The 27,631-nt window shown below is 40.7% G+C and overlaps 1 protein-coding gene across 1 annotated transcript in view; it reads left to right on the top strand.

The window, feature by feature from the left end:
• Window positions 1–26,238, top strand: part of UGGT2 (UDP-glucose glycoprotein glucosyltransferase 2) — a gene marked incomplete at its 5' end in the record, with an annotated part of 518,844 nt that extends 492,606 nt beyond the window's left edge. Inside the window, 2 exons of the mRNA XM_089680491.1 lie at window positions 19,128–19,272; window positions 25,454–26,238. Of these exons, the coding sequence (XP_089536617.1) occupies window positions 19,128–19,272; window positions 25,454–25,479 (171 nt within the window). The remainder of the gene's footprint in view (window positions 1–19,127; window positions 19,273–25,453) is intronic.
• Window positions 26,239–27,631: the final 1,393 nt, after the last annotated feature.

The raw sequence follows: 27,631 nt of genomic DNA, 5'->3' as shown, positions 1-27,631 counted from the left end.
GTTTTTGCACCCAAAACTATTACATCTCATGCACACAAAGGATGGATTGCCCTCCTGCCAGACAAATTATCTTAGATACAGGAAGCTTAACAGAAAATGCTAGTAAGATGGTTGATATGCAGCTTAGACCTCGTTTTACTAGGTTACCATCCTACATTAAAGGTATCATGCTTTTGAGTGTTTTAGAAAGATTTGAAAATACCAAAGGGATGTGTTTGACGTTGAAGCACTATATAGCAGCATCCCACATATAAAGGGGATTGCAATGGCTGTCACAGTGGGCTCGCGATCATGAGTATTGTTTACCTATAGACACACATATGCGGGCGCTCAGAGTTAGAACCCACCCGCCAAGACACTGCATATATTTATGCTGCCAGCAGGAAGTGATTAAGAAAGTAAATGAATTACAATCCATTTCTATGAATCATCATATATTAGCGTTATGTAGATTGTATATCTATGAAAGGAATCAATGGTACTAAATCTTGGTTTCCAGTAACCTGCATACGAACAATTTGTTTTTTGGGATAACCATTCTATAAATGTATTTATTCTCTGTAGTGTAATTTAGATGGTTATATGACTATCTTGCAATTAACCAAGCGATTTGTATGATTTTGTCCAATTCCAAATACCTGACACTTAAGGGAAATAGTGCATACATGCCCTAGAGGCAGGGCCAGTTAGGTCTTATTGCCACAGATGTCTTTGACAAGTAAGTGGGGTCATACAGCTCTCCTTTCTTCAGCTGATGGGTATCTGTCATTCCCTGGAGCCCTTCCCATGCCTCCACTGGGAGGGGTTATGGGATGGGAATCCTGTTGGGATTCCTTGTGACGATTTTATCAACAATGATACTGTTGTGCAGATGTACGTGCATGCACCACAATCTGTGCTTCATTACGAAAAATTGTGTAGCTGGGGCACATATAAGGAGTTGCACACATACTAGCCCCATGTATCTAACTGATGACTGATGTTCCTGGACAGCATCCATAAGGTACATGGTATGTTACTACCAATGTTTTTGTGCATATGACACAGAAACAAGGCTAAGTGACTCAAAATTTGAAATATTTGGTTGTAGCAAAAGGCAGTTTGTTCGCGATCGGCTGGAGGACTGAACAATGAGTGTCTGCAAGCAACAGTGAAGTATGATGGAGGTTCCTTGCAAGTGTGGGGCTGCATTTCCTTAAATGGAGTTGGAGATTTAGTCAGGATCAACAATGTCCTCAGTTCTGAGAGATATAGTCAGATACTTATCCATCATGCCATAACATCAGGGCGGTGTATGATTGGGCCAAACTTTATTCTGCAGCAGGACAATGACCCCAAACATGCAGCCAACATCATTAAGAACTATCTTCAGTGTAAAGAAGAACAAGGAGTCCTGGAAGTGATGGTTTGGCCCGCGCATAGCTCTGATCTCAACATCATTAAATCTGTCTGGGATTACATGAAGAGAGAGAAGGATTTGAGGTAGTCTACATCCTCAGAAGATCTGTGGTTAGTTTTCCAAGATATTTGGGACAATCTACCTGCCGAGTTCCTTCAAAAACTGTGTTCAAGTGTACCTAGAAGAACTAATGCTGTTTTGAAGGCAAAATGTGGTCTCACCTTTATTTGGTTTGGATTTCCGTTCTATTCATTGACTTTCCTTTTTTTAAGTGATAAAAAATAAACTATTAACACTCCTATTTTTGAAAGCATTCTTAATTTAAAGCATTTTTTTTTACACTTTTGCACAGTACTGTATGTAGGGACTATGGATGACATTTGATTCTCATATGCTACTGAGTCTTGAAGTGGTTTTGCAGGCCTAGGGTATGTTTAGAATTATGTGTAATGCCACTGGACATGTAGTGGTTAAAGGAAAAATCACTCCAGGACTAATTTTTACCTCCACAAGTCTGAACACTTTTACTTCCAGTCCAGGCCAATTTTCAGCTTTCAGTGCTGTCACACTTTGAATGACAATTGCGCGGCCATGCAACACTGTACCATTATGAATTTTTTAGCATTTTTTGAGACAGATAAAGCTTTATTTTGGTGGTATTTATTCACCATTGGGATTTTAATTTTTTTTGCTATGTAAATGAAAAGTGCAAAATTTTATAGGAAAAACTTTTTTTCAAATTTTTGGAAATAAATATTTCATCATAAATCTTGGCCAAAATTTATTCCATTATCTTTTTAGTAAAAAAAAAATAACCCAAATTAGTTTATAACCAAAAATTATAATTTTTAAACATTTTTGTTTACATTTTAATTTCATTTTTTATATTTGTTTTTTCGTTTTGTTTTTTTTTACATACTGTCACCCTAGCAGTACAGTGTAAACCATGGTGACACTGTACTACTTGTGGGGGGTGATGAAGATTTTTTTTCTTTTTACACTGATTGCTATTACATCAATAAAGGTTGTAAAAGCAATCATTTCTCCTTTTCTCTGGCTGCATTCTTGCAGCCATTGAGAACTACTGAGTGAGCTGTGATTGGTCACAGCTTGTCACATGGTACAAGGCTGTTGGGAATAGCCTTGTACTATGTGACCTCTGTGATCATTCACAGATTTCACACGTAGTAAGCAATGATGTCAGATGCTTACTACTCTTCATGTGATCACTGATTGGCCAATCCGTGATCACATGATCGGGACCTCGCACAGACTTCCCGTACGACGATCCGTGTTCCACTGTGTCCGGAGGACACAGCGGGCACCGGATCGTGGTGCTGCGCACTCCCAGAGAGCGCGCACAAGCAGGGGGCGGGGATGCCGTTTATAATTGGCCACCCGCCCCTGCACTGCCACCATCCGGCCAGATGGGAGGTAGTTAAAGAAGCAGATCCAGGAATGAAATATAGTATGTATGGACTCTGTTCTGGTCCTAGTCTGCTTCCTTTTTGATAGTGACAAAGGGATTGATCGCCCAGAGGTGTACGAAGGCCTGGTACAAAAATTAATTTTAGTTGAAGGATTTTTTTAAAGATTTAATCTTTAGGAGCATCAAATACAGCCAATGTTTTTCTGGGGAAAAAGCCTACCACTTCTTCAGGGCTTGAGCAGTTGATGTTAATAAAATCACAACAGAATGCACTTAGAGACTTGTGTTAAGGCATGATAGAAACTAGCGTCTCCTGAAAACACTAAAGGCAGCCAGCTGAGTAACTAAGGTATGATCTGTCCATGTATATTATAGGAAAGCATAACAATGGATGGGTAGTATATAATTGATCTCAACTGATAGACCATGTATGGGATGATTGGAGAAGATTATAAAAGTATAGGAATTGAAGGGATAAAACTTATAGAGATTGTACAGTGATATACTGATTGAGAGAGTTTGCATGTTCCCGTGTTTGTGTGGGTTTCCTCCCACACTCTAAAGACATGCTGGTAGTTTAATTGGCTCCTGTCTAACTTGGCCTTAGTATGTGTATGTATGAATGTGAGTTAGGGACTTTAGATTATACACTAATTTAGGACAGGGACTGATGTGAATGTACAGTGTGTGTGTGTGTGTGTGCGTGTGCGTGTGCGTGTGTGCGTGTGCGTGTGTGCGTGTGTGTGTGTGTGTGTGTGTGTAAAGCGCTGTGTAAATTGATGGTGCTATATAAGTACCTAAATAATAAATTTTTTGTTATCTGTCATCATTCAAACATAGTGTTTGGGCCTCTGAGGTTTTTAATGATATGTTAACAAGTATAATGCACACATTATGTACATTTTAAGGTACCTTGTATCAAAATTGATAATGTGCAAATTGTAACATGATGTTATATTGTGTTATTGTGGAACACCGTCTTCCTCTATCTCCTTAAGAAGTAGGCAGAGGCTCTGTGAAATGTATCTAGACTGCACTTTGCACTGCCTTTGACTGTACACACATGGAAGGCAATTATGCCTATATCTGATCAGTGACCAAAATGTGTACAGTTTTTTGATTGATGATCTAAATGTACACACATACATACCATCTGGATGAGGGACAGGATTTTGTTTGAAACAATCAATGATTGATGTAATACTACTTGATTATTTGTATCTTTTATTGTATGATTTTAACAAGGTGTATAATAAATAATACAATTTTTAACAGTGTATTTGAGTTTATACTATTGTAGTTATAGAAAAAGTCCATTTACATTGAGTCTTTGGGTTATACAGTATATCAATGAACTTGGGATGTGGCTGCTGTGCAGTTGGTAGCATCTGCACATTAATTGTAGTGTGCTAATCTTCCAAATATTTCCAAATATAAAAGAGAATTTTGGACAAACTTTTTTTTTTTTCAATTACCTGATGGGGGCGGAGACGCGCCATGTTCAGGAAGGGTAACATTGTTTGGATCTGCCCAGCTGACTCCATTGTTCAGTGCCTGGCTGAAAGCCAGACCCAACCATGTACACCCCCTCCCAGCCTGTCTCTTCAGTGAGCACTGAAGGAACAGAGCAGGGTGCACTGATGGAAAGCCACTATTCTCTGCTGCAAGCAGACTGACAGCTGCCTGATCAACAGTCATGGGATCTGTCAGCTCTTGTTTTTACACCTAGCATAGGACAGCTGCATTGTCACATGGATGCTACAGCATTGAGGTGAGTATGTTTGTTTAATTTTTTTTTTCACAAAATGTGCCTTACCAGATAGCACAGCTGGGTTCTAGACCTCTCTGCATTCTAATGAAGGTAAGCAATGATGACTAATTCAAGATCTACCCTGGCCTTTGGCTGGACAATTAGGCAGTAGAAACATGTTGATGAGCAGGAATGAGCTCAGGCATGTTCGCACAAGAGTCACACCCACCTGTGCTATCCTGTCAAAAAGCTGCAATTGTCAACAGCCAATTGTGGGCAGCAGAGACTTTTCCCACCCTGTATGCAAGTGGCATGTATTGTATATGTGATGAGAAATGCCTTCATCGCCTATGATTGGCTGTCAGCATTGACCACTATCTCATGTCCAAACTCGCCTGAGCTCATCTGTGGTAATGAGGTTATTTCTGTGCTATTCCCTTATTTAGGCAAGTTTCCTGTAAAGCAGCACAGCCGATTGTCTCAGAATGCTGACCCCTCTTTTAGTGTCACTGTATATATATAACTGAAGTAAATGCTGTATTTTTATATCTGCTTGGCGTTGGGATTAAATCCCAGTAACTTGTAACAGAAAGCTATACGGGGTCAGGAGTGCAGAAATATATTTTTTTTACAGCTCATTGCTTTATTAAAGCTCAGTTCTGCCACACTGATTAGCCAACCTCTCTGGTTGTATACCGAAATTAATGGGAGCTTCGCAGTCTGGTTATGTGAAAGCTTTCTGCGTGATTAATGTCAAAGTCAAACGTTCTGTACACAAGAGAATGGCGCACAGTCACGTTACTCATAAAGTAAGCTCTGGCATATCCAGACTGTTAGTCCCCTTGCAGTTGATCATGCACACAAGATGATTGTTGGCTAGGCCAGTCTGCACAACTAAGTTTTAATATACCAACATGCTACAAATAAAGGACATTGGTGGGCTTTAAATAGCTTTCAGATAACGGATTAATAAATCCTGTTATGCTTATAGTTCATGTTCTTACTGTCTGAAATAAGAGCTGTCTGGGACCATGAAACTGAGATCTAATACTGTAAGTAGCACAGATGGTTCTCCGGGTTAGTTAATGTTGACATTGAATTGGCTAATAAAGAAATACAGAGGCTACTATTGCTAATGCTAGATACAGTGAGGAACAGAAGTATTTGAACACCCTGCGATTTTGCAACTTCTCCCACTTGGAAATCATGGAGGGGTCTGAAATTCACATTATAGGTGCATTCCCACTCTGTGAGACAGAATTAAAAAAAAAATTCAAGAAATCACATTGTATGATTTTTAAAGAATTTATTTGTCTTGCACTGCTGAACATAAGTATTTGAACACCTGAGAAAATCAGTGTTAATATTTGGTACAGAAGCCTTTGTTTGCAATTACAGAGGTCAAACGTTTCCTGTAGTTCTTGACCAGGTTTGCACACACTGCAACAGGGATTTTGGCCCACTCCTCCACACAGATCTCCTCTAGATCTGTCAGGTTTCAGGGCTGTCGCTGAGCAACACAGAGTTTCAGCTCCCTCCAAAGATGTTCTATTGGATTTAGGTCTGGAGACTGGCTAGGCCACTCCAGAACCTTGATATGCTTCTTACGGAGCCACTTCTTGGTTATCCTGGCTGTGGGCTTCGGGTCGTTGTCATGTTGGAAGACCCAGCCACGACCCATCTTCAATGCTCTGACTGAGGGAAGGAGGTTATTGCTCAAAATCTCACAATAAATGTCCCCATTCATCCTCTCTTAATACAGTGCAGTCGTCCTGTCCCCTTCGCAGAAAAGCTCCCCCAAAGCATGATGTTACCACCCCCATGCTTCACAGTAGGGATAGTGTTCTTGGGATGCAACTCATCCTTTTTCCTCCAAACACGACGAGTGAAGTTTTGACCAAAAGTTCTACTTTGGTCTCATCTGACCACATGACTTTCTCCCATGCCTCCTCTGGATCATCCAGATGGTCATTGGCAAACTTCAGATGGGCCTGAACATGTGATGACTTGAGCAGGGGAACCTTCCGTGCAATGCATGATTTGAAACCATGACGGCGTAGTGTTCTACCGACCGTGACCTTGAAACTGTGGTCCCAGCTCTCTTCATGTCATTGACCAGCTCCTCTCTTGTAGTTCTGGGCTGATTCCTCACCTTTCTTATCATCAGTGATACCCCACGAGGTGAGATCTTGCATGGAGCCCCAGTTTGAGGGAGACTGACAGTCGTCTTTAGCCTCTTCCATTGCCTAACAATTGCTCCAACAGTTGATCTATTTTCTCCAAGCTGCTTGGCAATTGCCCCATAGCTCTTTCCAGCCTTGTGGAGGTCCACAATTTTGTCTCTGGTGTCTTTTGACAGCTCTTTGGTCTTGCCCATGGTAGTAGTTTTGCATCTGACTGACTGTGGGGTGGACAGGTGTCTTTAAAGAGCTCAGACAGGTGCTACTAAGTTAGATTAATGAGTGGGAAGGCTGTTTTTTTACCAAATCTGACAGTTGTTCAATGTGTGGAGGTAAGCAGCAGCATGAATGGTGGAGATGCATGGAGGTGTAGCAGCACACAGCCATTGGGAGCACGCCTATTTTATGTGTGGACATTGCACAGAGTTGGAGCATGGGAAGACATACAGTATCTCACAGAAGTGAGTACACCCCTCACATTTTTGTAAATATTTTATTCTATCTTTTCATGTGACAACACTGAAGAAATGACACTTTGCTACAATGTAGTGTAGTGAGTGTACAGCTTGTATAACAATGTAAATTTGCTGTCCCCTCAAAATAACTCAACACCCAGCCATTAATGTGTAAACCACTGGCAACAAAAGTGAGTACACCCTAAGTGAAAATGTCCAAATTGGGCCCAATTACCCATTTTCCCTCCCCGGTGTCATGTGACTCGTTCGTGTTACAAGGTCTTAGGTGTGAATGGGGAACAGGTTTGTTAAATTTGGTGTTCTCACTCTCTCATACTGGTCACTGGAAGTTCAACATGGCACCTCATGGCAAAGAACTCTGAGGATCTGAAAAAAATAATTGTTGCTCTACGTAAAGATGACCAAGGCTATAAGAAGATTGCCAAGACCCTGAAACTGAGCTGCAGCACGGTGGCCAAGACCATACAGCAGTTTGACAGGACAGGTTCCACTCAGAACAGTCCTCACCATAGTCGACCAAAGAAGTTGAGTGCACGTACTCACCATCATATCCAGAGGTTGTCTTTAGGAAATAGATGCATGAGTGATGCCAGCATTGCTGCAGAGGTTGAAGGGATGGGGGGTCAGCCTGTCAGTGCTCAGACCATACGCCACACACTGCATGAAATTGGTCTGCATGGCTGTCGTCCCAGAAGGAAGCCTCTTCTAAAGATGATGCACAAGAAAGCCCACAAACAGTTTGCTGAAGACAAGCAGACTAAGGACATGGATTACTGGAACCATGTTCTGTGGTCTAATGAGACCAAGATCAACTTATATGATTCAGATGGTGTCAAGCGTGTGTGACGGCAACCAGGTGAGGCGTACAAAGACAAGTGTGTCTTGCCTACAGTCAAGTATGGTGGTGGGAGTGTCATGGTCTGGGGCTGCATGAGTGCTGCCGGCACTGGGGAGCTACAGTTCACTGAGGGAACCATGAAATGCCAACATGTTCTTTGAAATACTGAAGCAGAGCATGATCCCCTCCCTTCGGAGACTGGGCTGCAGGGCATAATTCCAACATAACGCCCCCAAACACACCTCCAAGATGACCACTGCCTTGCTAAAGAAGCTGAGGGTAAAGGTGATCGACTGGCCAAGCATGTCTCCAGACCTAAACCCTATTGATCATCTGTGGGGCATCCTCAGAAGGAAGGTGGAGGAGCACAAGGTCTCTAACATCCACGAGCTCCGTGATGTTGTCATGGAGGAGTGGAAGAGGACATCAGTGGCAACCTGTGAAGATCTAGTGAACTCCATGCCCAAGGCAGTGCTGGAAAATAATGGTGGCCACACAAAATCTTGACACTTTGGGACCAATTTGGACATTTTCACTTAGGGGTGTACTCCTTTTTGTTGCCAACGGTTTAGACATTAATGGCTACGTCACATTGTAGCAAAGTGTCATTTCTTCAGTGTTGTCACATGAAAAGATATAATAAAATATTTACAAAAATGTAAGGGGTGCACTCACTTCTGTGAGATACTGTACTTATACAGTGCCAGTATAGGATATATTTATGAGTCATACATATAATTGATACATTGATTGCTTTAGGTTGCGCAGCACTTCTTGGGTATTGTGGTATTTTGGATGTGGGAACACATGACAGAGGTCTGCAGCAACGCTATATACAGTATATCTTTTTTAGTATTTTTTAAGGTTTTCTTGGTATGATTTCTTTATTTGTTATAGTTTTTGGACAGTGCAGAATTATTTGGGATTATTAGTTCCTGGTACAAGCATGCTGAAAATGAGTGTCAATATTCCTTCTCTAAGCTGTACATGTTCCAGGTCAGTGACTCAAATATCATTGAAAGCAAAGCATCAGCATGATATCCAGGTAACCAGAATTATCAAGGGGAGAGGCCAGCAATGTCAGCCTCCATTATTCTCTAATAAAAGTTTCCCATTACAGATTACTTGTCTTTATAGCTTCTCATAGATTGTAGATGTCAGTCTCCTGATCTGGCATTTTTTGACTGGGTAACAATCTGTCAGCTCACAACAGCCTCCGGGAGAAAAACAAAAGGGTCGGTTGGAGAAACTTGAATGATCACGGTTATCCACATAGGGTTGACTTCATGTAACTCCTTCTCAATTACCAAAAACAGGAATGCTCATGCAACTGGGGCACTCCTTTTTAGGGGAGAAACTTGCCAAAAAGGCTTTGTGAGGATCAGATCATGTGTATTTATATCTTACCATTTATTAGCATCTATGACTTGTCCAATATCACCTTTTTAGCTTTTTTCTGGTTTGCTTATTGTTATATAATTGTTATATAATTGTTATATACAGAAAATCAGCAGCAGTGAAAGCCTTCATCAGACAGATGCCACTGAAACTGAATGAAGCTCTTTATGAATGGTGTCCACAGGGGCAGACTGACAATTCGGGCATTGCCCGAGGACCCGGGTCAGTAGGGAGCCCTTGAAAGGATCACTGTCCAGTGAAAGTGTGGGGAGCAGAGCAGTCTCCGATCCCGACCCAGAAGTACCTCACCTGTCACTTCACATGGGGGCAGAGTGAGTCGGGTGACGGGTCCGGACACCGTCCTGGTGATGGAGCCGGAGGACAGTGGGAAGGTGAGTGGCATATCATCCATGGTGCGGTGTGTTCACTGCACACCCCCCCCGCCCCATGGATGATATGTATCGGGAACAAAGTCGGAGGTGATCAGTGCAGTGGAGGGACAGTGACCGCACCGATCTCCCTTCATGGATTTCAATGAAGCAGCTGAAAGCTGTGGGAAGGAGAGACTTCCAGCTGCCTCGTTGAAATCCATGCAGAGAGATTGGTGCTGTTACTGTCCCTCCACTGCATCGATCATCCATGACTGTGCATCGAATTTCCTTCCTGGGCCCCCCCCCTTTGTGCTCCTCAGCCCCCCCCCATTGCAGGTCTCTGATGCCTCGTCTTCTTTGACAGTGTCCAGCCCCTCCCCCCATCCAAGGCAGAGGAGAGAGGATCTGCTCTGCCTCCCCTTTCCAGATCAGTCGGTATCTCTGTGATGCTTCTGAATATACCAGGTCCTCTCTCTCTCTCCCCTCTACCTCTTTCTCTCCCTCTTCCTTCTTTCCTCCATCCATTCCCTCCCTTTTTTTTCCTTCCCCTCCATCCATTCCCTCGCTCCCTGTCTTCCTCCCTTCCCTCCTTTTCTTCTTTTCCTTCCTTCCTCCATCTCCTCCCTTCATTCTTTCCTCCCACCCCTCCTACCTTCCCTCCTCTTTCTTCATCCATTCCTTCCATCCCATTTCTTTCTTTCTTTCTTTCTTTCCTTCATTCCTTCCTTCCTCCATCCATTCCCTCCCTTTTTTTTCTTCCTTCCTTCCCTCCATCCATCCATTCCCTTCCTTCCGATATAAGGGGGTACAGGCTCTGTTTATTCATCCCAATCTAGTGACAGCCCAACATATACTAGTGCTCCCTATTCACTCCCTACTAACACTGTCCACTGCCCCCACAAAATCATCGTGAAAAAAAATAATACAGAAATAAATTGTAAAAGATAATTAAAAAATTAGATAAAAATAAAAAAAATTCTGACACCCACACCATTGCTCTACTGGCACCTTCCACTGGCCACCCAAAAGCATTTTGAAAAACAAATATAAAAATAGTAAAACATTAATTTGTAAAACAAAATTATAAAATTGTTAAAAAAAATACTAATAAAAATGAAGAACTACTGACACCATCCTACACATACTACCTACAGCCATACACTCCACACTGCTCTCCCTGTACATACTACCCACTGTCATACACACCACACTGTACATTCCCTAATTAACATTACCTCATTCTGCACTATATAAGATCTCAGACAATATTTAACCACACCCCTTTTAAGCCATGCCCAATTTTTAGCGCAATTTAAAACACACCCCTCCTTTCTCATCCCTTCCTCTCTCACTCCTCCTCCTCTCTCTTTCTCTCTCACACCCTCCTCTTTTTCACCCTCTCACTCCCCTCTCTCTTTCACTTCCCCCACATGGCAGCCATTTTTAAACCTGGAAGTGCCCAGTGGCTTCTACGGAAAGAAGCCAGGAACATTCATGCAGTCTTTGTTGCAGTAAATATTTCAATGCCCCTTCTATGCAGCTGAGCTGCAATCTGTAGGTTGGGTGTTGTGTGGGTGTGGCTTGAGTGTAGGCGGGGGCACAGGGGGCCTCATTATCTCTTACTGCCCGGGGACCCCATGAGTTGTCAGTCCGCCCCTGGGTGTCCATTCACCAGCTAGAAATAACTGAACTGTGACCATCTGCTCTGACACTTACCTTCTGTCTGCCAGTGGATGTTGTCTACTTGTTTGCTTCATCTTGTGTATTGAACTGTTCTTCCACTGACATGACAGGTATTCAAGGGAAATAGACTTGACCGGGTCAAGAATGAACCATGACCTTATATTCGTAAAATGTCTGGAGAGGAACTGACTCTCGATTTCAATGCTCACTACACACCCTTATTAAGGGTAAATTTAGCTTGGCGATACATAGTTTCAGGACATTTTGCTTTGTACAGTAAGCTAAGTGTTCCATCTGGTTAACTGTATTCCAGAGCCCATATATCTTTCTGACATTTTGCTTTCTTTACAGTGTTAGGAAATTGGTTCCTTTTTGTTTTCAGTTCTTAATCGAATGCGGCAGCTTTTTGTTCCACCTGCGCCTAAAGGGATCAAGTCTAATAAGCCATGGGAAAGATATTATCCGTAGGCTTGGAATTCTCATTCTGTGTTGAATGTGTTGAAAAAAGAATGAAGAGAAAATGTACAGCACACCGCCTGGGAGCATGTCTTATTCTGTAAATGCTCAATTTGTACAAGTCAATAAACTATTCTGTAATCTGTCAAGGACTAGAAAGTAGAACTGCATTATTGCCTGGGGTGGTCATGGGGAAAAATATGACAGCTATTCAGACAGCATCTTAAAGATCTTGACAGCCCTTGGCATAATATATTGATTTAAAGAGATATCTGCAATAATATAAGCAGTTGGGTTACAATTGTTGTTTATTGTACTGCATGGGGCTTTTAAGAGAGAGGGAATTGCACAGTGGAATTTCATAACGTGTGCAGTTTACATCTTCGTCTGTTATTTTTATCATCTTATTGGCTGTCGGATGCTCGTTCCCTAGCGTTCAGTGGAATAAATTGTAGGAAAGTGAAAAAGTCATATTACTTCTGTACATGTAAAACATTTAAGGACCAAAGTATAAAAAAGGAGGAAAGCAGTTCACAGCCAGTCAGATTTTAGCACCAGTTAATCTAGTGCAGGTTAAAGCAAATACATTTGCTTTTTGTTCTATTTTCTATGTCATCATTTTTGCTGAGACATTTTAAAGTGTATGTAAAGTAAAAAAAAAAATCTTTGTTGGTTTTGGAAAGAATGTGAAAGATTTAGAACTTCTGTCAGGATTATACTGTTGTCTGTGCCCCCACTGAAGAGATTCACCCTCTCTATTTGTTCTGGTTACCATCGTCTTGCATACAGAAAGTCAAACAGGAGGTGAGGGGAAATCTGTTCTGATGACAAATTTTTATTAGGGAATATGCTTTCGTTTTGGAGCGATCTCCCCTTGCTTCAGTGTCTGAGACAGAAAGCGAAGGGAAATCTCCCCAAAGGTACACACACATTTTTTCCAATAGCCTTTAAGCGATAGCCTTTTCACAATAAGCCAAGAAATCAATTCACAATCAACAGAAATATTTTCCTACAGTCGTCAAAATTTACCTTTGATGTGATTGAAGAACTGACTGCACTGCATGCTAGCAGCCTCTGTTTTTTAAACCAAATCTAATGCTGCAAGGGTTTCGGGAAATGTTATTTCAGAATCTTACCCACTTTTGCTCTGTAGAAATTAAGCCCAATCTAGTAACGTCCTAATTCCTCAGTTTTAAGTGAAGGGTCTACCTGCTCTACTTTCTCCTTTTTGAATGTTAAATGAAAATTCCTAACTAAATTACTTTTTCCATCCTACATGCTAAGTGAGAGGGTTTACCTGCTCTAGTTACATGATCAAATTGTTCACACAAAAGTCCTTTTTCAATAAACATTTAACACAACACAACATTTTTATTTCCTGTAGTTGGCAACCAGCAGCGTAGGTTGAAACCTGTTAGAAACTTTCCCAAATCATCCTCCAAGATGGTTGACATGACAGATGGATCCACCTCCTGCAGGAAACACAAAATCAGTACAAAAGGCTCCCAAAAACTATCGCCTTCAGATGTTGTGTTTCCTCTCTCCTGCAAACACCAGCCTCTGGTTTGTTTTAGCTTTCCTCCAGAAGGTCAACTGCAGAGGCCCCCCCCCCCACTACTTGGACTCCACAAGCTATAAGCAGCCAAAGGAAGGGTGTCTGGCAAGGGTTGCATGCTTTTCTTCTTCCCTTATGACCGCTTTCAGGATCATCTGCCCAAGGTTTAATTCCTACCTCTTTTCCTCATGGTCTTCTTAGGCCTCCAGGGCCTCCTGTACTTTCCACCACTCTTCGGCTCCTTTCCAGTGGAGGGCTCAGCAGACATAACTGGCAAATTTGGAAAGGGCTATTGTACACTGTTGTCTCTCCCTGTTCTGCCAGGGACCCAGGCCTAATTCTGGAGTGCGCACACGATGACCTTAGTCCCCACCCTAGGGAGCATGCAAGGCTGCATGCGTGGCTGTGCAGGCTGGTAACACACTTCAGAGTGTCCTGTGGCAGCCATGCAGTTAATGCTGAGTCCACAATGCAGGAGGTTCTTTTCTGCCCAGAACCGGCAGAAGTAGGTAGGAGGTGTGCTGCGGTGATGTTATTGGTACCCAGATGTCAGTAGATTTAGGAGGTAAGGGATTAGCCTTTTCCTGTTGACAGGCTCACCATTCTGATGCATGGGGCAGGGCTTCTCCAACAGGTTGGCCACGCAGGATCAGTGGATTAATTTTTTGTCCAGATCTACTCCACTGCGCCATGTGCTGTGCCATGGAGGAATCTAAAGCAGAAGTTGAGTTGGGTACAGGTTTTGCAGTGGCAAGCCCTTCCTGTGGGATTGGTTAATGATGTTGTTGGGTGGGGGAGGTTGGAGCATACCTGGCATTGCTCTGCATTCCCTTCTGGTATTTGTACACCTGCCTTCACAGGCATCATCCAGATCTCCACCCCACAAAACTAGAAGTGAAGCCATGATAGAATATGCACTTGGATGATCTTTCACCTAGATGAAAATGAAGAACTTTTAGCCTCAGAGACTTAGGAAACTGAAACAAAAGAACAAAGTCATACTTCAAGATGTATAGTATGTTCTCAGTTGAAGAAATGGAAAAAGTACTTAAAGCTATATATTCCACATGGCAGATCCATGAGAAGTCAAAGGCCAAATCAGTGCATACTCACTGGATAGCACTGGATTTTGAGGAAACCAAAGGTCATTGTTTTCTTGTACACCAGACAGTGAAGAATATTATAATATTCCCAATGAAAGGAAAGACACTAAGAATAGGCTAATATTTCAAAAAGCTCTCAAGAAGATTTCCTCTGAAGGGAAGGCTGGATTCAGGTCAAGTACCTCAAATTGGAAACCTCTCTTTCCAAAATGTGTAGAAAAAAAAAGTCTTACCACCTCTTTGAATATATGGGACAACTGAGAGACCAGTGGACATAAAGGTGAGTGTTCTGTTTTTCCTGACAAGTGGCTTAATTACAACAATAGAAAGTCCTTTTATAAAAAAAAATAACCCAAAGATACTGTAACTGAACATACAGAGCAAGAAGGAAAGAGGCCTTGGGCAAAGGGAAAGGAAGGTTGCCATTTTACCCTTGTGTTTCAGCCACAAAGCCCCCAGTGATGCCTAGCAAAGGGTCAGTAAAAGATTTAGGGGCTTCTTTCACCAATAGGCAGAGCAATGCTCCAACCTATTCATATTAAATATTATCAGGGAAGGAGTTGAAGTTCCTTCATACTGCCCCTCAAATACTTTTCCTCACTTCCCCTTAAATCTGTGATTAGGACAGCCAAAAGCCGGTCCATAGAGGAACTCTTTTAACAGGTGATGGTGAAAGTAGTAGCGAATCAGAAAAAAGTGGGCTTCTACTCCCATATCTCTCTATAGAAACTCAATGTTTTCCTTTTAAAAATCGATTTAGGAAATCAAAGCAGTGAGATACCGAAAGGTTCAGAAGCAAGAGCATGTACACTGTAAGGAACCACCATCTCCCAAACATAGTCATGACATTACAATAACATCTAGCTACATGTCCCAAACTACTACTGCACTTTGTGGTCAAAGATACAGTACAAAGGAGACTCATCATTTTCAGTTCCAGGCCCTTCTCTTTAGCCTGACTCGGTGCCAAGAATATTTACATAAATAATGTCAGAAGTGTTGGTGACCTTGAGGAAACAAGGGGTTGTAATAATATATATTCTATATAGTCTATATATAGACTCCAGATGAGGTGACAGAGAATCCTCTGCAAGACCACATACCTTCTCCAAGACCCGGGATGGATCCTGAATTGAGAGAAATTGGATCAGTGTCCAAAGCAGGCAACCAGTTGGACTCAATCAAACAGAAGACTTAACTGACAGTAGAGATCAAAGATCTCAAGCCAGAAAAGGAGGGTGCAAAATATCAACAAATGTTCAATAAAGACCGCGGCATCCATTTTTGGCAGTATCAGATCAGATATCCCTGGGGTCATCTGGGCTCAAACTCATTCCAGGTCACACCAGCAGCTTGTCCTGGCAAATTGGAGTGCTGGAAACTGAGACTGGGCAGGCAACTCTGGATGCCCAGAAAAGTGAAAGATTCTCTAAAATAATGGACAAAAGAAAACTACTGTTGTCAAGAAAGGCTGTGGTGTTACAATGCTGAGGTGAATATAACCACAAATGGCAATGTGTGGGGCTGGGGAGCCCACTTAGAAGACCAGTTTTCCCTGGGAAGAAGATGGCTACGCCTCTTCATCTTACAACCATCAGTTGACAGAGGATTTCAGACAGCAGAGGAAGCGCTTCAGCACTTCAGACCCAAGATTTGGATACTGTTGATGTCAGGCAACATTACTGCAGTTTCTTATCTAGATTGCAATGATGGACAAAGTCCAAGACTCTTTGGAGGAGAACCACACTAATGAGAAGGAACAAACTCAGACAAAAGCAGTAGGCTCTGCCCCTGGAAACATTTCATCCTCCTGTTCAGTAAATGGGGACCTCTTTGCCATGGCTCAAAATGCCTTTAATGCATTAGCTCAGAAGTGGGATTTTCCGATACTTTCTATTGCCTTTCTGGGGAAAGTCTTTAAGAAGATCAGCATGGAGCATTGCAGAATCCTCTTAAAGTGATAAATTATATCCTTATTCTCCAAAAGTAATCTATACACATCCACTACTAAGGGGTGTTGTAATTTATTTTTTCTGAAATTGTTTCTTACTTCGTTTCTTTGCCTCCTTTTTTAATGTGCTCTATGAGCTCCCTAATGTCTTTTCCCCCCCACTTCCATTTGTTTGCAATGAGTAATGCACATTAATTGCAGTCATGTGAACTGCTGTATGCAAACTATAAACCACAAAGTCCTTAGTCCATCTCAAGAGCAAGCAAGAGAGGGTGGCTGCATTCCTACATACTGTGGAACAGTGGAGAGAAAACATAGCCACCCTCTAACAGGGAGTTGGAGCAGCAACAAAATAAAGACTTTGGAGATTTTTAAACCAGAGTTTAGTGTTGCTTCATTTGCTACACAAAGGCCAGGTTCTTGGTCCTGGTGGAAAAAACATGGACACTACATTTAGCATTTGTAGACAGGAACCTTGCCAATAACCTCTTAGTCATACAGTTCTTCAAAGCTCTTCTCAGAACTCCTAGTGTTTCCAATATCTCCTTGAGACCTTCAAATTACTGAATATACTTACCCAATTATCCATTTGAACCTGTTATTTATTCTCATATTGATTTGCATCTCTCAATCAAACTAGCATCCCTAGTTGGTACTATTTCTGCCCATAGAGTCAGTGAGATGCAAGCCCTTTCACTAAGGAAACACTTTCTTTTACCATTCTTCTGTCAACAAACATCAACTCCTAAGAAGCCAAATTTGGCACTTTGAATGTGGGAAGATGCATATTCCAATACATTGAAAGCACACAATCTTTTAGAAAAGCTAATGATCTCTTTATTCTATTCTACCAACCTAAGAAAGGAGGCAAGGCATCTAAAGTATTTATTGCAAGATAGATCCCTCCAGCAGTTAGAATGCTCTATGCTAGCTACAGGAGGAAAATGTCCCCTATGCATTACAGCTCATTCCACAAGGTCTCTCTCCACACCCTGAATCAAAAGGTGTGATAAATCAGCCACATGAACTAGAATTAATACATTAGTGAATCACTACTAGATTGACCAGCTATCCAGCAAAGATCAAGTTTTCTGTAGGAAAATGCTTTGGGTCATGGATCCACCCATAGTAACATCTTGCTAGTCTTACTATCCTGTAGAATCATTTGGAAAAATTTGATTTATTAACTCCTTTTTCGTGAATCCTCCAGTATAGTGACTCCCTGTCTTTTTCAATCATTTTGCTAAATGAAGTATTGCTCCTGGGAGCCTTTTAACCCCTTCTGGCCTAACGGTAAAACAAATGTTAATGCCTAAGCACTATTTTCAAACCTTGACGTGTTAGTAAAGCAATACTGTGTCATCACAGCTACTTTGTGCATCCAGGTGGATTATACCTTGTTTTTTTTCAGGACATATTGGCCTTTCATTTGGTGGTAAATGGTAATGGATATCTCCTGATTTTTTTTTTTATCAAAGGAAAACTGGCCCTAAATTTTATAAAAAAACAGATTTAATTTAATTATTTAGCTGTATATTTCTTGCTACTACCATAACCTACCACCAAAGAACAACCCAAAATAAATTCTCCCACTCCCAGCGATCGCAGCAATACCACATATGTGTATGTTAGATGTTGTTTTGTACCCATAGTACAGCCCAAAAACAATAGTGCACATTTGCTTTTTTTTTTTATCCTATCTAAAACACACTGACCCTAACTAACACTGATGCCAATTTTATTGAATTTTCTTTAGCCTGCCCAAAATATACTGACCATGACCTTTGACCCTTACGTGATCCAAACACAGGCACTCACCTAGATCAAATCTTGATCTAGGTATTTTTTTCTTTATTTTTTCTTTATTTTATGTATTTTTACACAGTTTTATTTCCTCTCTGCATGGAGAGAAAGAGATACAAGGTATCTCTCCCCTCCATTCAGAGAGGGAGAAAACACAAGGGTATGCTTCACAGTGACTGATCGCTTTGATAGCCAATCATAGACTATCACAGCGATCAGGTGACCCAGAACTGGGAGATCCGGGTCCTGATCATTAGAACGCAAGGCAAATATGATATATGCATCAAGTGCACAGAATGCCTCCAGAAATCATCTTTCTGTGTATGATTGGCTCACTAAAGGCATCTACTGCAGTAGGAAACATTGTTTTTTTTATTTTTGTGAGATGCTTTCAAGATTAAAGGTTTGCCTGAGCTATTTTATCTGTTACAAAGTGGAGATTGCTTAGGGGATGATTTCAAAAGCAGCATCCACAATTTAGCAGTTAATTTAAGACAGAGCATGTATAGCAGATTATTATATATTTGGAACAGAGGAGAATAAGAACAAATTTGCCAAAACCTTTGCAGTGCATGAAAGGGGGGGGGGGGCGGCAATTGTTTAAAACCACAAAAGTGCGGTTTTACTTTAATATTAATATTTGATGTAATTACATTTTATTTGACCTAATTTGAAAAACTGACATGTTTACTATTATTTATACATAACAATGGATTATGTTTTGTGTTACTTCAGTGTAATAATCCCAAAACAAAAGAACCAAAACTAAAAGCTGCTGCACGTATAGTACCTGAGTGGGCGGACTATGATAATGAGATCAGACAACTTCTGGAAAGGATAGACAAGCGGAAAAAGAATGACACACAGGCCTCTGCCACTGGTAAGAGTATGGATTCAAGTAATATTTATTCTCTACTGATATTTAGTAATTTCATCATTAGCCCTTTTCAAGTACATTGGTTAAGAATGTTGGTTTTATTTTAAGGGAGACTGCACAAAGAATACAGTTATGCAGTGATAGGCCGAACGACCCCGTGTTCGGTTCGTGGTCAAACGTTCAAACCTAATGAATGTTCAAACCTAATGAATGTTCAATTGAGAACTTCAAACTCAATGCAAGTCTATGGGACTCGAACTTGTAAATTCAAAAGTGCCCATTTTGAAGGCAAGTTATTGGCCATAAAAGGGGTATGGGGACTCAGGTACTGCCCTGAGAGACATGAATCAGTGAAAAAAAAATTCAAAAAGCACCATTTTTAAAGATGCAGTCATTTTTCATTGCTTGGAGTAAAAAAAAAAAGAAAAATAACATTAAACATGCCTGGGGGGGGGTCCTCTTAAACTACCTGCAAAGTTGCACATCTGTACAATGTAAAGAACCTTCTGCATCAGGACTGACTTTTTTGGTTGACAACCCCACAGTAAAAAATTAAAAAGAAAAGTGCGTGGGGTTCTTCCTAAAAGCTATACCAGGCCCTTTTTGCCTGGTAGGACTTTTAAGGGGAATCTCACCCCCCCAAAAAATGGAGAGGGGAAAATGGGTAGGGGAAGTGTGGGATCCCCCCTAACTTCCTACCAGACCCTTGATCCAAGCACAGGTCTGGCAGGGCAGGAAAGAGAGGCCATCAAGCTCCCCCTCCCTGTGGCTTACCAGACCACGTGCCCTTGGCACTGGGATGGTGTTTCCATGCCGATAGGGAGAAGGGCCTCTTCCCCACAACCCTGTCCCGGTGGTTGTGGAGGTCAGCGGGCAGGTGGGCTCATTAGCATCATGGTACCACTTTAAATAAGGGGGCACGCTGATGCTGCCCCCCCCCCTTGTGAATGAGTAGGGGGTACTTGTACCCCTACCCATTCACTAAAGGGATAAATTTAGGAAAAATAAAGATGCCAGACTTTTGAAAAATTCCTTTAATTGAACAAAAATAAAAAAACACAGTTTTTGACAAGTCCTTTTAATAATAAAAAAAAAGAGCCAAAAAATAGTTCTATTGTTGTAATGCATCATCAATCATGGCGTAGTGTTGTCACAATGACACTGACCCCCTGAAAAGAAAAGCCCGCCAACCTGTCTGCACTCACTGCAATCTGACATTTGCAGATGTAAACAATTGGGCGGAGCTGACTGTGATGTCACTGCTAGCTCCGCCCAATTGTTCTGTGATTGGCCAAAACATTGCCTTGGCTAATCATTGCTCTCACAGTGCACTGGATTCATAGATAAAAAAACAAAAACAGTCCACCGAACCCCCTTACCGTTCACACAAGTGGCCAATGTTCGAGTCGAACTTACATTCGACTCGAACATCAATCCCATCCCTACTGTTATGCAGTGGCATTACAAATAAAATAAAACAAATAAATACACTTTATTGCAGTTTTTACAAGATGCAAGTTTTCCAAACATGTTAGATTAATTTGCTTCATGTAGGAATTTGACATGTTAGCCAATAAAGTGTATTACGTAAGTTCTAAATGTTCTGCTTTGATCAAAGGCTAATTGTACAATACTCTGCTACTAACATTATCTTATTAATACCTTTTATAATTCTACTCCATAGATTTCCCTTATTCAGTACCTCACATTAAGGTAGCTCGTGTTTCCCACAATAAAACTTTCAACATGTTCAGTGCATGCAGATTATCTGGAATGTGAATAAATACTGGGCAAAAAAAAAAAAATATATATATCAATGTATGTGTATATATATATATATATATATATTGCCTTAGTGAGTTCACAAGCAGGGCTTATCTACCTTAAATAATTGTGAAGTTTGCAAAATGTGTGCTGTGTAATATTGTGACTTGTGATTTGTGCACTTCTAGAGCTACAGGGGGCACATTTCTGATTGCACTTCTAAATTGAGGTGGCAGCAGTCTTTAATATTCCAGCAGCTGTAGCCTGATAGTCATCTGCTATAGTATGACAGCAGTTTCTTGTTGTCTGTTGTAAAATTGCTGCTTTCTGACATACATTTTTTTTCTTTTGTAAGATGGTAACACACAGGTATCTAACGTAAAAGCTCATATTGTCCAACAAACTCTTGTAACATGGCAGTTTTGCTGAAATTTGGCAGTGGTAAGGTTAGAGTGGGTGAAAACTCTGTAGGTTGGTAGTTGTCACAGGTATGGGTCTGTACTCCAAAATAGCTAATTTTTCTAACTTCAGCAGGTGTATGTTCCAATTCTACAGAATAGTGGCTCAGACTTCACAAGGTATAACAGTCACTAATTTGGAACCTGTGGCTTTGTTTTAAGTCAAAGGTCACCTCAATAGTGTAGTTTGTGTAGGAAATGTGATTGTTTTCTGTGTCCTGTTGAGATTTCCCTTTACTCTCTGCCCTGGAGACAGAACAGAAATGGGAGGAATTCATTCCAAAGTGAGTGCCCACTAAGTTGTCTCCAGAATGTGTCTATATTGAAAGCTTTACCCTCTAACTTCTATATCAGTGACAACTGGAAAAGTGTGGATTTTCTGTCCACGGGCCAATAGACATCAGGGTAAATAGATATTGAAAACATCTGAGGTTCTTACGTTTCCCCACTCTACCCCAAACTAAAAAAAAAACCCATATATTTAGCTTTAGATATGCTTTAAAGCTCCAGGTAGATATAGGAGATACAACTTAAAAAATAGAAAGAGATAGTAAAGTAACAGAGATGAGCTCATCTTTGCTGCTTCTCCTTTCACTGTCTAGTCATCGGCTGAGGTGGATCCAGGATGACCTAACTTCAAAGGAGGTGGGTTGATTGATTCTGCCCATCAGACTGAGGACTTCCAATGACAGAAAAAAGTACTACATTGGAAACCTCTGGGTTTTACAGCAATATTACAGCAAAAGCTGTTTTTGTTTTTATTTTTATGTTTGAACCTCTTGCCAACCGGGTAACTGCAGCAGCAGGAGGTGGCCTTCAACCCTTTTGCTGCCAGGTCCGTATATCATACAGACCTGACAGTAGGAGGGTTCTACACACAATCTGGTGGCTGCAGGATTGTGTGTAAAACTGCCAAGCAGACTCCTGCCTGTCAGGTGGAAGCATTTGGGTGGCTGCACTGCCACCCGATTGCTTCCACACACCCAGTAACTGTGCCCCAGCCATGTTTCCCAGGCTTGTATTGCTTATCTGTGGACCCAGGATTGGCATGACAGATGCCAACAGGTTCTTGCTGTGACCCAGAAAGCGACATGTATGATGTCACTTCCGGGTCACCCTGTCACTTTCCCCAGCTAGCATAGCAAAAAAGGAATGTATTGCAATGCAGATCACTTTGCAATACATTCAGTGGGGCACAGGGGAGACAACCAGGGTCTTTCAGACCCTTTTATGTATAATTAAAGAGAACCTGTCACCAAAAAAAATCACATAAGGAAGAAAAAAAAAGTTAAGCAAAAAAAAACATTTTTTTCAATTGCAAAAAAATTGTTACACCCAAACACATACAATTCCCCCCCCCCCCCCCCCCCGCAAAAACAATAAAAATGTTGAGATCCCCCACCCCACATATAAACGTAAACACACACATCGGGGGTGCCTACACATGAAAACATCACTTTCAATACACGTTACAAAGCGCCACATGCCGGAGTGAGCGCAATAATTCTACCACAAGACTTCCTCCATAATACTAAACTGATGATTTAAAGGGGCTTTTGACGGATCACCTATAGAAAATATACGATACTGAAATTTGTCACACTGGTTACTCGGTGCAACCTTGTCTTTTATATTTTACCAAGAATTTGGGGAATTTATTACGTTTGTTTACCCGAAAATTAACTATTGTGTGTTTTTTATTAAGGGTGGATGGCAGCATGAGGTTTTGTGCTGAGCATGTGCTTATCATGTACTTCCAGCACACTGACTATGCTGTCCCCCACAAGGTTCGGTCAAGGCTTCTGATTGGGAGCCAGAAAGACAGACTCCCGATCATGTGCGAGCCAGTTACAGCTGTCACATGATACAGAAGTCTTGTCACCTCCCAAGCATTAAAGCTCATCTAAAGGGTCACTGGGAGATGGAGTTTAGGGGCTAATAAGCTATTCATTTGTATCTTCTGTATGGCTGCAGTTAGTTTTAGGCATTCAAAGCTATAGTGATAGGTTTTTTTTTTATTAGTTATCGGAAGGGATTGATTGCAAGGTAGAGTCTCTTTACAACCACAGAGGAAACCAAATAGTTATACTGTTCCCATCGATAGGAAGGTACCATTTACATGATATAAAAATAAAAAGCCTAACAAATGGAGGGCATGTTAGGACAATCTTAAGCACAATTGTTCTACACACAAAAATAAATTTGCTGTACACATAACCTGCTGCAAACTGAGATGAGAAAGACCTAGAACAATACACTTATCCCTCATGCTTTTATTTTTTGAATCACTTTAAAGGCAGGTATTGTGTGCTGAGAATATGTTCTTTCTATTTTATTCTACTCCTCTCATTTGCTGTCAGTCAGTAAAGTTCTTTTATTCCACAAAGTTGTGCCATTTTAAGCACTTCCCAACCGGCCGTTATATATAAACGGCCAGACGGTGGCACTGCAGGGTCGGGTGGCCGTTTATAAACAGCCTCCCCGCACCCTGCTTGTGTGCGCTCCCCGGGAGCGCGCAGCACCGCGATCCGGTGCCCGCTATGTCCTCCGGACAGTGAAACACCGATCGTCGGACGGAACCTCTGTACGAGGTCCCGATCATGTGATCAGTGGTCACATGCAAAGTAGTAAGCAAGATGTCACTTCTGACATCATTGCTTACTACGTGTGAAATTTGTGAATGATCACAGAGGTCACATGGTACAAGGCTATTCACAACAACCTTGTACCATGTGACAAGCTGTGACCAATCACAGCTCACTCAGTGGTTCTCAATGGCTGCAAGAATGCAGACAGAGAGAAAGAGAAATGATTGCTTTTACATCTTATATGGGTGTAAAAGCAATCAGTGTAAAAAAAAAAATCTTCATCACCCCCCAAAAGTAGTACAGTGTCACCATGGTGACACTGTACTGCTAGGTTGACAGTATGTAAAAAAAAAAAAAAAATAAAATAATATAAAAAAAAAATAAAAATGTAAAAAAATGTTTAAAAATTCTAATTTTTGGTTATAAACTAATTTGGCTTATTTTGTTTTTTTACTAAAAAGATAACGGGATACATTTTGGCCAAGATTTATGATGAAATATTATTTATTTGCAAAAACACTTTTTTTAAAAAATTTGTGGACATTTTCATTTACATAGCAAAAAAAATTAAAATCCCAGCAGTGAATAAATACCACCAAAATAAAGTTTTATCTGTCTCAAAAAAATGGTAAAAAATTCATATGGGTACAGTGTTGCATGACCGCGCAATTGTCATTCAAAGTGTGATAGCGCTGAAAGCTGAAAATTGCCCTGGTCAGGAAGGGGGTAAAAGTGTCCGGACTGGAAGTGGTTAACTAAAAGATGAAATCCCACTGAATGCACTTTATTCAAGAGGCTTCTTAAAGTGTACAGGATGTTTTTTTCCCCTCCCCTAGATGTCTGCTCCAAGGTAGGAAAAGGCAACTGAAAAACAAAACGCACCTAAAGCCACAATTTGTCTCTAAACACTCCCTTTCTGATACGCCTGTGAACGCCTATGTGTGCATGGCTACATAAGCTAACATCGAATTGCATTTAGAGGCTAACAAAAAGCGTCAAATGTCTTTTAAAGCAAAATTTTTTTACATCTTGTGTGCATGAGGCCTTTAGCTCCATGTTTTCCTATGACATTTGAGTGGCAGTTGAGAATACCAGCCTGAAAGGCTCCTTGGACTCAATGTAATGAGTCATTACTCATCTTAAATAGATAGAACCCATGCATACCTTGAATATAATGCACCCACATCTTGTGAATGTTTTCATACACAGTAGAAATATACTGCTTGCTCACCAGTCCACAGTGGGACTGATGCTGTAATCTGTTTTTACAGTACCAGTATGTCACAACACAGCATGCTGGTGAAATCATCTGAAAAAGATCAACCTGCATTGTTTGGTGTTCATGATTGCCTTCTCTGTTTTCTTTTCTTCCAGCAGATTTGAAACATGATGAACTTTAGAAATCAGAGTGATGTGAAATAAATAACTTTTGACTGGAAGGAAAAAGAAGAGTATAACACTTGAAACAATTGTAACATTATTTTTTTGTACATAAAAAGAACATACTGAAGTTCTCATTGATGTGGTGCACTGCTAAAAAGTTTCCTTTTTTTATTATTAAATTGTATGTAATATGAATTTAGGGTTTTAATGTGCTATAAAAGGAAGATTATGCATTGTCTTGAGGTCCCGGGCACATTCCTTGTCTGTCCTCTTCTATGCTAGAATACAAACAGGTGTTTCCCTGTTTTTTACTTGAGTATACTGACCTTTACCACCCATTTGGATCACTCCCTGTGTAAGTTCCATGCAGCATTTAAGAACAATTTTCTCCTCTAGCATTTCAAGCAAGCTGTAGTGTGGATTATTGCTTTTCAGCCATATCCACCACAATGGTGTAAATGGTAACTTTGCTCAATATATTCACCCTTGGCACAGTTAGAATGCACTGCAGATGAAAAGTTAGAACTGTGTACGGAAATTTGTGAATAATGCTAACATCAGTCCAAGCGGTTATGTGCTGCTATTCTTGGGCAACTGTGCTTCAGCTACATGTATTCTTCAATGGACTGTTCATTTTATCTCAGGTTAGGTACACTGCCCTCCTACAGTCTGTATACTGTAAATCTAGTTTTCTATAGATGTACTATATTTACATTTACTACTTCTGCAATTTTTTCTACCTTGGAAAAAAATATATATAATTGTTTTTATTTCTATTTTTGTGTTTTTTTTATTTCAATGTTTTTATTTGTTTATATTTGTGTTTAGGAAGCAAATATTATTTATATATATATATATATATATATATATATATATTATATAATGTTTTTTTTTATGATAAGGCACAGCATGTGTGTGTGAGAGAATCAGCTAAGCTAAATATATGTTCAAAGTGGTATTAATCCCAAAAGCAAGCATTTATTATATTGCAGCTTACCAATTCTTAGAAGAAAGAAAGCCTAAAAAAGAAAACAAATGCAGTCATCACATCTATTTTCACCTGGTGATCCAGCCAATAGGTTTGTTGCTTTTCAACAGCACAAGCTGTCCTACACTGGCAGGGGTGCTTACAATGATCATCTTCTATTTATGTAAAACATTTATCCCAAAAGGAACAAAACTGTTTTCCTATAAAGTAACAGCTGGAGACTGGCTTCAATTTATTAGTGTATCTAAATCTGTTAATACTTCTAACCCCCCCCCATCCCAGCCATGGCACCACCTGCCTGGAGTTTGCATATTCTCCCTGTGCCTGCGTGGGTTTCCTCCGGGTAATCCGGTTTCCTCCCACCCTCCAAAGACATGCTGGTAGGTTAATTGGATCCTGTCTAAATTGAACCTAATATGTTTATGTATGAATGTAAGTTAGATTGTATGCCCCTTGAGGGTTAGGGACTGATGTGAATGTATAATATATATATGTGTAAAGCGCTGCATAAATTGACAGCGCTATATAAGTACCTGAAATAAATAATAAGTCCTATAATTCAAGCGATATGTGACTTCACATGTAATACACATCAAAATGAAAATAAGATCTAACAAATAAAACATAGCAGGGATGGTGTAAACCCCCCCCCCATAGATATTTGCAATACAAATGAACTGACGGTGCAATAATTCACAATATAATAAGGTGTGCATGGTGTTGATGTTCCCATGTGGTGGCAAAGGAATGATCTGTTTGAGAGTTTAAAAAAATGCTTTCTCGTGGTTAGAACTGGCAAACATATCACCACCCTGCATAGAGTAGCAGATTTTGCTTTTATACACTTCAGTATAATAGGTAGCAACTCGTGTATCAGTTATTATGTATGGGTACTTATCTACTAGTCTAATACTATCTAAAATATAATGCATTCACTGAAAAGTTTGGGCCCCATCCAGTAGGTGGAGGTGTATGTTTGCCTTCCTATAGGGGAACTGACTCCTGACTAGATCATTATTATTATTTAGGTAATGGCAGTGGCCATTTTAACAACAGCATTGTATTCTCTTTGTAGCAAATATTAGGGCATTTAATATCTAGTCAGTGAGCAGTTATGTGTTTGGAATGCTTCCCTATGACTAAGGATGGGATGTTAATTATTTTATTACTGTATTGCAGCT

The sequence above is a fragment of the Staurois parvus genome, unplaced genomic scaffold, assembly GCF_062004578.1.
Source record: "Staurois parvus isolate SC_StPar_1 unplaced genomic scaffold, SC_StPar_1.0 ptg000243l, whole genome shotgun sequence".
In the NCBI taxonomy this organism is placed as follows: domain Eukaryota; kingdom Metazoa; phylum Chordata; class Amphibia; order Anura; family Ranidae; genus Staurois; species Staurois parvus.
Note: the sequence above shows the minus strand (reverse complement) of the source record. Positions and strands in the feature narration are given on the sequence as shown.